General features: G+C 41.6%; 2 protein-coding genes across 2 annotated transcripts; one reads left to right on the top strand and one right to left on the bottom strand.

The window, feature by feature from the left end:
- Positions 1-1569: 1569 nt before the first annotated feature.
- Positions 1570-9029, bottom strand: slc26a11 (solute carrier family 26 member 11). The gene is made up of 15 exons (XM_038738224.1): positions 8885-9029; positions 8154-8331; positions 7796-8029; positions 7346-7538; positions 6832-6917; positions 5809-6025; positions 5365-5543; positions 5139-5211; positions 4456-4567; positions 4149-4204; positions 3837-3977; positions 3629-3756; positions 3227-3326; positions 2988-3121; positions 1570-2766 (listed from the first exon to the last, which is right to left on the bottom strand). The coding sequence occupies exons 3-15, from the start codon at positions 7997-7999 to the stop codon at positions 2644-2646; spliced, it is 1746 nt and encodes a 581-aa protein (XP_038594152.1). The 5' UTR covers positions 8000-8029; positions 8154-8331; positions 8885-9029; the 3' UTR covers positions 1570-2643.
- A 62-nt stretch (positions 9030-9091) lies between these two features.
- LOC119917805 (N-sulphoglucosamine sulphohydrolase-like) lies at positions 9092-12797 on the top strand (the record flags this gene model as incomplete). Its single annotated transcript, XM_038738223.1, is given in 8 exon segments — positions 9092-9365; positions 10186-10346; positions 10434-10539; positions 10615-10982; positions 11084-11165; positions 11240-11443; positions 12632-12753; positions 12756-12797. Coding segments are annotated over 8 exon segments (1167 nt in total), but the record flags the coding sequence as incomplete, so codon positions are not given.
- Positions 12798-12859: the final 62 nt, after the last annotated feature.

The following is a 12859-nucleotide window of genomic DNA, read 5'->3' as shown; positions in this document are numbered from 1 at the left end:
TGTGTGAATGGGTGAATGTGTTGTAGCGTAAAACGATTTGTTGATGCGAAGACTTGAAAGGATACAGACCATTTAGCAACTTGATTCATTGTGTAATTATTATGGTAATAAGTCACTTATTATCTTTATTTTTGGAATCACTGCAGCCCTTCTTGCAATCATATTTCAAAACTCACTTCCTCTTCAGTGTTTTATTATTCTGAGGTAAATGGTACTTTGTTCCATTTTAAGACGGGCTAATAAGATTTTTACAACCCTTTATGCCAGTAAGTACCAGTGTGCAATAGTGTGCCCTTCATACAGTATTACTAATAGTGCTACGTACAAAGCAATTCAAACAATTCGTTGGAAAGTTGGGCATCATTTCAAAGGAAAGCCATACACAAACACAGCAATCAGTCACACAGGCACTGCTAAGAAAGCGCATGTTTGTGTGGATATTAGCTCAGACACCTTCAATGCTAAGATGTCAAATAATCAATACTAAAAGTAAAGAACACAATACATCACAGCACATGGTGACAGATTAACATAGGGTGTTTTGATCTTTGTCATAAATGTTATAGAACATTCTCAGGTGTCTTAATTGATGTGACAAGGAAAAGTAAGACAGGTCTAGCTTGGAGTCATTAGCTGACCCCACAAGTGTTCACTGACCTTCCAGCTGTAGTTCTTTCTCACATGTAACTGTCCTTGTTAGGGAGACAACAGTTAGACTGATAAGGTAGAGACAGTAGCTCAGGCGTCAGGCTGGCAAAAATCAGTGTTCTCTGGGAATCTGACAAGGTTGAGTCTTACAAAATGTTTAACAAAAACTTACTGGCTCCACAGATTAGCGTACAACTCATGGATAGAATTTGATTCCAATTTGACGAAGCATCGGAGTCTAAACATCAGATAGATTTGTTGTTCTAGGTAAAGGCCAGCTAAAGATGAACTAAGTGGGAAACCTACAGGAACTAGGGGGAAGACAGAAACATAAAAGTGACCAAATGCTCTGTTGTTATCGTTCAGATTTGGTGTTGGCATTTAACGTGTTCAAATGTTGAATGCTGGCACTGTATCTCCTTGGCTGGGCTCAATAAACCAAACTATGTTAAAGAGGTGGTATAATGCTGTATGTTGTTCTCAAATGTTGTATGTTGTTCATCAAATGTAAGTCACTTTGGATAAAAGTGTCTGCTAAATGAGTAAATGTTTTTTGCCTTTTTCCCTCTCCTTTATTGAGTTTGCAAAGTGAAAAAGCCCAAAGTCCACCCCAAAGGGAGTTCCCATCTCCCACAGAAAACACTGCTCTGAACTGCCAGAAAACAGCTCATTTGTAGTCCAGCCGCTTCCCTTTCATGACGACATAATTGCTGAAGTTCGAAACAGCTGATGGATTACAATTTCAGGATAATGGATGGAGAAATTCATTCATTCTTTTGTCCATGTGACTCCAGCTTGGGACTTTTACTCTTCTGTTGTTGTTAATTTAAAGTTAATATGATGTCGGATTGTATAGAAAATCAAATGATTTATATGATGTGGTGGGAAAAGCGTGTTTAAATAAACAGCTCAGGCAAACACTTGTCTTTCTGTGAATTTTATTCAAGTCTTCTGCAGAAGGAACTCACAGGGACACATACGCATCAGAGAGTATCATCCAAGTGAGCTGCAGTGTAACAGCTCATGCAGCTTTTATCTTAGTCTCAGGGTCGGAGTACTATCTCATCAAGGTGTCTTTGAGCGTTCCCGAGGGGGACACTCAATCTGGATCTATAGAAAGACACCCATGTCCAAGGTACATGTGGTGAACCACTTAAAGTCCTGACCCCTCTGGACATATGTTAAAGCATCACACACATTTACCTTCCATTGACCCCTGGAGGCCCCTAGTGAGATTAGTTACATGGCAGTGTTTTAAAGATGGTTCTTATGAAATTCCCATTACAATCCTTAATGGTTTGAAAAAAAAAAGTTTACTGTGCCTATGAAAATTGTTTACCCCCCTTGGAAGTGATCATGTTTTATTGTTTTACTGCAATGAGTCAAAGACTTTACGTCAGTGTTTCGATGCAGATCAACAGGATCTCAAAGTAATGTAATTTAATTAGAAATGTAATTCAAATACAACCTAATGTTTAAAATATTTATTTTATTCAGTAAAAACCCTTCATTTTAGGTTCATAATGTAATTCAATTAAAGTAATTTTCAAAGTCAAAACACTTTTGCCACAGCCTTGATGACATTTCTTTACAAACAAAACAATAAGAGAAATCAATCACCTTATATTTCCTTTTACATAGATAAATAAAACAAGTCACAATAATAGTTAGCTTTGCTCTGTTCTGTTATTCACACACCAGTCACCCCTCTTCTGTAAATTCAGATTTGGTCCCTGGAAGCTCACCCATCACCTTCAACCATAAAACCTAACAGAAGGGTTCTCTGTTAATTGTGCAATGGTAATGTAGTGATTCCACAATGATTTACAAAGTCAAGTTTAGCAGATATAAAGTTCAGTGAAACACAGAGGGACATCACTTGGCCACTGGCAGTCCACATACACCTACTAGCCAGTGAATAAATTGTTAGAGGGCCTAATAATCCCAGACCAGAAATGTCACTGATCATTGTCGTTACATCGCTTTTCTCCACCATCAAAGATCTCCAGTGTTGGTCATTGAGGAGGCTCCCGACTCCATCTGCAGTGCTGCCTCCACACTGTCTGTATACATGAGGCCCTGCAGATCAGCTGCTAGGAGGACCTCAAGAACAAAGGGCTAAAGGTGGGAGGAAGACAGAGACAAAGTGTACATACTGTATATTTAGTTTTGTTGTTCTAAGAGCTGAATTCTAGCCTCAAACAAAAAAGCACTTTATTTAGAAATTCACAGTGAGCAAATGTTCCAATCTTGTTGGAAGAACAACTTGACGGCCAAATAATGACGGCCAATAATTTGTACTCCAATAAAAGCCTGTAAGACAGGACAGAATGCCGTACCTGCAATCTGGAAAAAAACAGTCGCACTTCTCGTTTTTTGAACTGCCTCAGCAGGTCCCTCAGCTCACTGATCACTGAGTAATCTATGATGCTGACATGATGGCAATCCAGGACCACCGACCGCGGTGGAGACGCTGGGGGCAAGTAAATGAGAGGAGGTTAAACAAGACAGAGATCACCACACATTACCATTTCGTGTAGGTGTCCTTTAAACAAAAGGCTACCAGACACATCCTTACCCTGCAGAGCCCAAGTGTGTATGATGTGGCTGAGATACTCTGTGGCAGGAAAGCTGAGACCACTGTCCAACTCCATCACCAGCACACCTTGATCAGAAACCTGTACACAAAAATAATCTGTAAAGCAACTTTGAGTATTTAGAGTGCTTTATAAATTTAATTTATTATTACTGTCTGAGGGGTGTGTTTAGATGATGAATAAGTAGCAGCAATGTATGTTGAATTTAACTCCATGTAGTGATGATGATCCAATCATGTCTCTAACCAAAGCGAATTTCTTTTGTACCGTTAAAGAAAGAAGCAAAGAAACATTTGTGTGCTGGCACTGAAAGGCTAAATATCTGTCACAGAGGACTCTTCCTTTAATTGTCATACACAGTCCTGTGCAGAATATTATGTTACCTTTATCTGGGGTCTTGCAGTGTTGTACAGCAGCAGGGCTCCAGATACAGCTACACCTCCCATGATACCGTACTGCACCTGCCAGAAACTCATCAGGAACGTCACAACAAAAGGCAGCAGGTCCAGCTCTGTAGAAGATGCACTAGCATGAGACCACAATTAAACAAACAGATACATGTGAGACACAAAAAACTGAACAGACACCTACTGCGTATCCTCCACATCTTAGCCACGACACGGTAATCCACCATGGGAGTTACCGCACAGATGATAACAGCAGCTAGTGAGGCCTTGGGGATGTAGTAGAAGGCCGGCATGAGGAACGCCAGGGAAAGCAATACGATCACACCTGCAAAAACACACAGAGAGAAGGTGAACTGTACAGAAATTCATCATTTACAAACTAAGAAAAACACGTATCTGATTGAACCAGCACATAATGCACTGTAACAGTAAAAATAACAGTGCACCACCAGAGGGCAGAAGAGATGCAGCAAAAGTTGAAAGGGTCATGACTCACTGGTAATGATCCCTCCAGCTGGAGTGCAAACACCAGTCTGGGAGTTCACCGCTGTCCTGGATGTGAGCAGAAAACATGTCACTGTCAAGAATACATGACATCTGCTCTCTCTCTCTCTCACACAGACACACATGTTTATTACTCTATCCCGGTGGGGACATGTCATTGACATATTGCACTCCCTAACCTCTTATCCCAACCTTTACCAACACAACTACATGCCCAACCTCTACCCTACCCCTAACCTAATTGTAACCCAAACCCGGATATAAAAAAAAAAACATGACACACGCACACACGCACACACCTCCCAAAGCTGCCAGTAACAGGGTAGGCTGACACAAAGGAGCCCATGATGTTGGTCACACCAATAGCCAGCAGCTCCTGGTTGGCATCAATTCTGTAGTCGTTCTGACTGGCTGAGGTGAAACAGGAAGTTAGAATCAGGCAAGACTCATTCTTTAGCTGCCTTGCCATCTAATGGTGGTATAATGTGTGGTATAATGTAACAGGTTATAAAATGTTTACATAAAGTCGACATTTCAAATAATGAAGTGTACAGCCATGATAGCAGCTCTGTGAGGCTGTACTTCGGGACAGCGGTGCTTTGAGCTAAATGCTAACATCAGCATGCTAACATGCTCACAATGACAATGATAACATATTGATGTTTAGCAGTTATAATGTTCACCATGTTCACAATGTTAGTTTTGCATGCTAACAGTTGCTGATTAGCACAAAGGCTGATGGGAATCTCATAAACAGAAGTGTTGGACAAATGTAAAATTGGCCTGATGGTGGCACTAGAGGAAAAGTCAGGGGATTACCAAAATCCTCATCATGATTCCTCCTCTGGGGAACATGAATGTCTGTACAAAATTTCATGTAAATCCATCCAATAGGTGTTGAGATATTTCAGTCTGGACCAAAGGGGTGGATTGACCAACGCTGTCTAGAAACGATACTACTAGTGTGGCTAAAAATACTTACCAAAAGCTTTAGCAATAGCAAGGCTCTCCAACAGACCCATTAAAGGAATCACAGCCAGTCCTCCTCCAAAGCCCTGCACAAAACCACAGAGAAGAGAAGTGTCTAGTCAGCTGCACTTCTTGCAAACTGGAAAGATTTTGGGAAGTGAAAGTTGCAAGTGAATCACTTGAATCACAAAGAGTGACTGCCCTCACCCCGTGGCTGGCCTCGTCTCTCTGCTCCTTACCTCAACAATCTCCCCAAAGGAGACGACGGTGCCGTTGGCTGTGGCGTCTGAGGTGGGTGGGGGACTGAACGGCGGTAGCCCCTGGGAAGTTTTCCCAGTGACTGTGAACACGTGATAACCGTAAGCTTCCCAGGAAAATGCTACTAAGGATGCAGCCATGACCACCAGAGCGTTACGCACTGACCAAGACAGAGAAGAAGTTGGAGGAAAGAGGAAGGTTTTAGAAAATCACAACATGTATCAAAAACAAAAATTCATATTTTATACACCAGCATCATAAAAGCTAAATATATACGCATCCTGGAATACAGATTATTCAGTGTAAATTAAATAACAGAAATAAAGATAAAAGAGCTATAATTTTAGTATTTGGCTACTAATTTTTTAACACCGTCTTTAGTGTACATGTGTGTGACATTTACACAGTTGTACACAAGTACTCACTGGTAGCAACAGTCCACACTACTTTCCAGGCGACTCTGGAGTAGGTGGGAGCGTCGTCAGAGCCCAGACTCGTCTTCATAAACAACAACATGACCAGCAGAGCAAGACAGAGCAGACCTAGTACCACATCACCAATCCTGGCCTCTGGGATCTTGTAGAAGGTGTAGTAAACCTCCAGGTAGAACTCGTGCGGAACGCCCTGGAGTCCCAGAATGTTCTAGAAACAGAAAACAACAGGACTGCCATCAGCTGAGACCACTGGCACTAAGACAGGAACAGGGCATAATTCTTTACTCTTTAAAGATTAAAAAGCAGCAACAGATAAAAGCAGAATAACATCTTTGGAAGATTTGGGGAAACAACCTGCAATAAATGTCACAAGGCCCCAGTTAAAGTGAACATATGTCACTTTTGCTGGACAGTGTATACGGTAGCCGTGACAGAATTAACTTTAAACTGACTCAGTAATATCCATTATATGGAAATAGTTAGTGACCTAATGCTTGCTGACATCAGGCACCATTAGCTGCTGTCATACCAGAACAAGTCAGGTTATTACAGCGAAACAAGGGTGTGTGAGACCTTGCTGCTCTGTAAATACTGATATAGAGACAGACTGATACTGGATAACTGACATGGATGCTCCATATATCCAATATTTGACCGTTAAACACAAGGATATAATTTATTATTGTAAGAATTGTGACCAAGGTGTTGTCACAGAGCAGGACATTTTTTTCAGCTTCAAATAAAATTGGCTGTGCTCTCAGTTTGGTGTGTAGTTTATCCAACAATCACTGTTTCAAAATTACCTCAAACATACCTTTGGCATTTCTGCTGTGCATTTTCTTTTTACTAAGATAAACTAATATCAGTCCACAATATTGTGCTGATAAATGTATTGGAAAATGTCTGCTCAATGTTAAAATCCAGACTCAAGAACTGCAACTGCTTGCTTAGTATAGTATGTACGTGTTATTGTACGTGTGTGTGTGTGCGTGCGTGCGTGCGTGCGTGCGTCACCTTGACCTGGCCAAAGCCAATGGTTACCGCAGCAGCACAAGTGAAGCCTTTTATTACAGGAAAAGAGATGAAGTCCAGCAGGAAACCTGCAGAAGACGAGCAAAGCTTTGATACGACACTGAACCAAAATAAAAGATATCACAGAAATTGTGTGTGTGGTTAAGCAGAGGAAGTTGTAGATGTGGTGGCAGGAAGTGCACTCACTAACTAATCTCCTGTTTCTTCACAGTCTCTGCAGTTCTTTCTCTAAACAATTCATTTTAAATATTGTAATATTTTATATCAGGTTTTGATACACAGCTCACCCTAAATTTTACAGATTGGAAGATATAATGCTAAAATGTCATTGCTATCAGGTGAAAACAATATGTCACAATGTGTGAATAAAAACTCATTTTTATTTTGCTAAAAACACCCTTTTGAGTCCATCCACTTGGCTCACGAGTGTTTACAAAACTAAGAAAAACACCAAAACTGGTGTCACAAGGTTTTCACATGAGTTCCCTCCCCTCACCTAATCTCAGTAATGCCATTACAGCCTGGATGAGTCCACAGAGGAGGCTGAGCAGCACGGCTCGGTGGGGCTGCCCCCCCACCACGGAGAAGCACAGGAGGGACATGATGGCCGTGGGACCAAGTGTCACATCCTTAGAGGTCCCGAGGAGGGTGTACATGAACCCCCCCATGAAGGCAGAGTAGAGTCCGTACTGTGGAGAGAAATGCTTTCTGATTAAATAATGAATAGAGCTGCAACTAATTTATTAAAGTCCCTCTCCACTCAATATGCAATTCAGCATGCATTATAAGAGTAATTTTAGATGTTTTAAAACATGACAGGAAGGGATCTTTAATCTTGATAGATTAAAGATTCCCAATTAATTGATTGCTCATTTGGTGAATGAAATATCAGAAAACATGAATCCAAAAGTTGAACCTTCACACACACAACACAGCAAGGACTCACCTGCACAGGAAGGCCAGCTACTTCAGCATAAGCCAGTGCCTGCGGTACAGTTGTCAGCCCAACGGTGAGGCCTGCGAGCAGGTCCATCTGAAGCCACTTCAGCTTGTAACTGGGTAACCAGGAGAGGATGGGCAGCCAGGCCTTCAGGGTGCTATAGGAGCAGCAGCGCCGGGCTGAACCTCGTCCCAGCAGAGGCCGGTCCATCGCACAAGAATTAGAGGTGAGGACGGAGAACTTGGAGAGTAGGATGACGGCGGAAAGGATGAAGAGACAGCAGCAAGTGCACAAAGATAAAATTACGTTTTACATATTCAAACGTGTGAATGAGTGGGCTGATTACAGAATAAAAGCCACATACACAAAGCGATCAAGTTTCCTCCTCATCGGCTTTACTTTGCCTCCTGAGAGTCGTCTTCCCCAACAGCCCAGTATTCAGGGAAACACAGGAAAGGTGTGCTCTGTGTGCATGTTTGTCTGGACAAATACACAGCACATCAGAGAAAGTGGGCGCCATATCTTCAGATGCATGCTGTGATCTGTGAAAAAAAAACAAAAAAACATCATCAGTCATCTAACTTGCAAGCTGACATGTCACATTAACTATAACCTCCACTTACTACACATGTTTACAAGTGTGTTTAGTATATTAAATAATGCCAACTGAGGCCAGATATTTTATGTTTTTTTTTGTGACCCTTCATTTAACCAGCTTTATAATCATGAGGATCACAAGCATACCTGTCTGATATCAGTGATGTGTTTACAGCTAGAACTTGTTTCTCCACAATCACCTGGCAGCTGTAAAGTTCCCTGACAAACAAACATCCCCACAGATATTCCTCAGTGCTACGTGAGCTACCAGCAGCCTCATCTTACAGTGATATATTATTAATCTCAAATTGGGTCCTATCATGTGTCTGTGTTACGAAGGCTTTTATATTCTTCTAAAACTGATTGATGTTGCATTGACTAAGTGGAGAAATAATCGAATTAATCAAAGCTGTGAGACTGGAACAAACACAATAGAATAAATTAAGACAGAATAGAACAAAACAAAAAAAACACATCAGAAGAGAAAAGAAATCTTACCGATACAAATGTCTCCGTCTTTAACACTGTTCCCTGGTTCGGCTGTGATTTCCAGATAATTTTCTGTCACAGCACTCTTCCTTTGCTAAAACCACTTCCTAAAATTTATGTCATTTTGCGGATGAAGCGCGAGACGTTGTTCTATCGTCACGTGACCCCTGTCATGTGAGCACATGTGGGCGGGGCTTAAGATGTTTGAGGAAGACCCTCATGGATCTGGTACATAGGTCTACAAGTAACTTTATGCACTTATCTTTCATTTTGACGGCTGAATGTATTTTATTTAGTGAATGTAAGTGTTTTGACTCACGTGAAATGTTTCAGAGCCAAACCAACACAGGTGTTTTGAGACTTAGCAGGCGTTGGAGTAACAGGGAAGAGAACTAACTGACCACCATCATGGGGCTCGAGTTGTTTATTCTCTTTTTGGCATCATGTTGCATCGGGCAATCAAAGACAAGAAATGTCCTTTTAATTATTGGTAAGTGAACTTGAAGTGGTAAGTCGTTCCACTTTTAAAGACTTCAAATGTCTCTTGAACTCTGGAAGAATTAAATTGCTAACATACACACTGTCAGTTTATCAGGCACCCGCTAAAATTAATGGGTTCTAATAGAGGAGATTTGCATTAAATCCTATTGCATTATACAGAGACGTGTTTCTGTTAGTAAGCCTACCCTCACTGGTCGTACAAAGTAACAAAAACACACACAGCACCACATCCTCCTAAATGACCATAAAGTTGACTCAGAACATTGGCACTAAAACATAACCTTTATGACGGCCTGTTGTATTATTAGACTGTTTTAGCAACCTAATAAACTAGTAACTGAGTGCAAGTCTTCTATCATGGTATATGCTGAATTTTATATCACAGTATGGATATAGATAAAGTACATTTCATGGACTTTCACTTGAGATTTATAGATGAATTAACCAGATGTTAATTGTGTAGTTTGGCAATTTAAACAGCTGACAGGAAACAGGTGTAAAGCCTGACATGAATATTTACTTTTCCAAAGGAAGTTAAACTCGGGAGTACTTTCAATACACTTTAAATATAAAAACCATTCCTTTGAAAATTGAACTAATTTGGGGGGGGGGGGGTACACATTAAAAAGCTCTACTAGGTCTTATGGCATGTTTTGGTTTAGACAATGCTCATTTAATTGAACTGTAACCATGCAATAATAGAGGCTCACTAATGCTCTTGTGTCTGAATTCAGCCAGGTTCCAAAATCTTTTCCACAAACTTTTGGCGTGGTGTAAGTGCTAAGAAACGGGTCTTTTCCCTCTTCCAGCTGATGATGCAGGTTTTGAGACGGAGGTGTATAACAACTCTGTGGTCCACACACCCCACCTGCGCTCTCTGGCCCAGCGTAGCCTGGTGTTCAGCAACGCCTTCACCTCTGTCAGCAGTTGCTCCCCCAGCCGCTCCACCATCCTCACCGGCCTGCCGCAGGTAAAACAAAAATAGAACACCACACACCGACGCCTTTCATTTGTGCATGAAGGCAAGTATTTAGGTCTGTTTGATCTGTGTTTTCAGCACCAGAACGGCATGTATGGGCTTCATCAGGGTGTTCATCACTTTAACTCGTTTGACGGAGTACAAAGTCTGTCGCTGCTCCTCAGCCAAGCCAACGTACACACAGGTAAATAACAAAGACACCAGTTTATATAATAAAGTCTACTCTTGCTTTTCATCACTATTTCTCTCATTTTCTCAGGTATAATTGGGAAGAAGCATGTCGGCCCTGGATCTGTATACCCTTTTGATTTTGCCTACACAGAGGAGAACAGCTCTGTCCTTCAGGTGGGGAGGAACATCACACGCATAAAACTCCTGGTCCGCAAGTTTTTCCAGACCCATAAAGAGGAAGCCTTTGAACGAAGGCGAAAGAAGGAAGACATTAAAGTCAATATAAAAGATGAAGGCAGGCCATTTTTCCTTTATGTTGCCTTTCACGACACCCACCGATGTGGACACTCGCAGCCCCAGTATGGAGCCTTCTGCGAGAAGTTTGGGAATGGTGAAATGGGGATGGGTAGGATACCTGACTGGACACCAGAATATTACACACCAGAACAAGTGAAGGTCAGTGAAAAAAAGATTTTGTTTTCAAATGTGGATAACAAGAATTATCATCTGTACAACATATTAGTTAATCTGGTCCGTCCTCATCTATTGTACTTCAGGTTCCTCCTTTTGTGCCGGATACACCCGCAGCACGGGCCGACTTGGCTGCACAGTACACCACAGTTAGCAGGCTGGATCAAGGTATGTAACAACACAGATGCACAAAATAAAATATTGTAAAACACTAACTATAATAGTGTAAATTTCCTCTGCAGGCATCGGTTTGGTTCTTCAGGAGCTAAGGGACGCTGGTTATGAGAACGACACTCTGGTCATCTACAGCTCAGATAATGGCATCCCCTTCCCGAACGGCAGAACCAACCTGTATCGCTCCGGGACTGCAGAGCCCATGCTGTTGTCCTCTCCAGAGCACAGGGAGCGATGGGGAGACACCAGCCAGGCCTACGTTAGCCTGCTGGGTAAGAGATCGATACCTGAAAGAGGTTGGGAAGTTGGGAAACTCACAAAAAATATATACCATAAAGTCCTGCAGCCACTCGCTGTGACCACATAGCAGGTTTAGTTCCAAGTTTGTGATCACACCAGTTTACACCTTAACCCTTCTTGGCTTGTGGCTCTTTAAAATGAAGCAATATCTACTTCTGTCTGATCACTCATTGAATGTTATTGACTTAGTCAGTAATGAGAGAAAAAAAAGAACAGTCAGAAACAAACATAGTTTTGTGTAATATAAATGTTATCTTTCCTTTAATCATCTTGTAACTGCTCAGATTTATTTTGGGACCCCTTTGTGGCTCCCGACCCCCAGTTTGGGAACTGCAGGCTCAAACAAATTAAAGCTAGGGTAGGGTTATGTATTCCAGAAGCATTTTTTGTTACATGCCGATAGCAATCGAAAAATCAAATACTCCGGCGGGAATAAATTTGGTATGTGTGGCTTTGGCAGGCCTGTGATAAACAGACAATTGTCTCATTCAGCCCAGATAACATGTGGGAGTGGCTTTGGAGGGAGGCCTGAAAGGAGGGGGAGAGATTTTTTTCACTGGGAAAACCTTCAGAGTCTCTTGCTAAATTCTCCAACGTCACCTACCCCAGCTTTAACAACAAGTAAGTCAGTATGTGTGTCTGATGTGCTTGATCAGCCACAAGAGGGAGACTTAACAATGATGCATCAGCAGCAGAACAGTTCGTTTGCAGAAGATCATTTCAGCACATTAAATAAACTGTAACCATGGCAGGCATTTAAGTATATAACCAGCAGGTGTAATGAACATTAAGGATGTGAGACATTAACTTATTATTCGCTGTCCTATCAAAAGCATGTATCTCCCTAAGGTCAACTTTTCATGAGCTGTGACAGACAGTTTGTAGAGTTGAGACTGTGTTTTAAATTCATTTATCTTAAAAAATGTGACAAATTTCTCCTGATCCTTAAATTCATATGAAAAATTTGAAAGGAATGTGGTTTTCATTGGACAGTGATGTGTATTTATAAAGATGTCCCTCTGTTTACAGTATAACATAAGACACACTGTACTATTATTATTTCTATAAATATGAACAAATGTAAGGTATTACCTCAGATGAGCTACTACATTGTTTTTTTTCCTGCCTTTTCTCTTCTTCTCTCTCTCTATTTATGGCAGACATTACTCCCACCATTCTGGACTGGTTCTCTGTTCCCTACCCGTCCTACAGCCTCCCTGGCAGCCCTGCCAACCCGGTCCACCTCACCGGGCGCTCTTTACTTCCTGCTCTGGTCACTGACCTACTGACTGGCGAACCGTCTATGCCAGCCAGTCTCTCCACGAGGTATGCGAGCACCCGTCGCTTTCAGACAGGACGTCACCCCACTGTCTGTCAGAAATAGCCTT

This window comes from Micropterus salmoides, unplaced genomic scaffold, assembly GCF_014851395.1.
Source record: "Micropterus salmoides isolate LMB-PRFRI ecotype aquatic unplaced genomic scaffold, ASM1485139v1 Ms_hic_scaffold_225, whole genome shotgun sequence".
In the NCBI taxonomy this organism is placed as follows: Eukaryota; Metazoa; Chordata; class Actinopteri; order Centrarchiformes; family Centrarchidae; genus Micropterus; species Micropterus salmoides.
Note: the sequence above shows the minus strand (reverse complement) of the source record. Positions and strands in the feature narration are given on the sequence as shown.

Coding starts and splice junctions, on each gene's coding strand:
- slc26a11 (XM_038738224.1), bottom strand. CDS start 7,999: ATGGACCGGCCTCTGCTGGGACGAGGTTCAGCCCGGCGCTGCTGCTCC. Junction 5,544..5,808: donor AGTGTGGACTGTTGCTACCA/GTGAGTACTTGT, acceptor TGTCTTGGTCAG/TGCGTAACGCTCTGGTGGTC. Junction 4,568..5,138: donor TGCTATTGCTAAAGCTTTTG/GTAAGTATTTTT, acceptor GTTTCACCTCAG/CCAGTCAGAACGACTACAGA.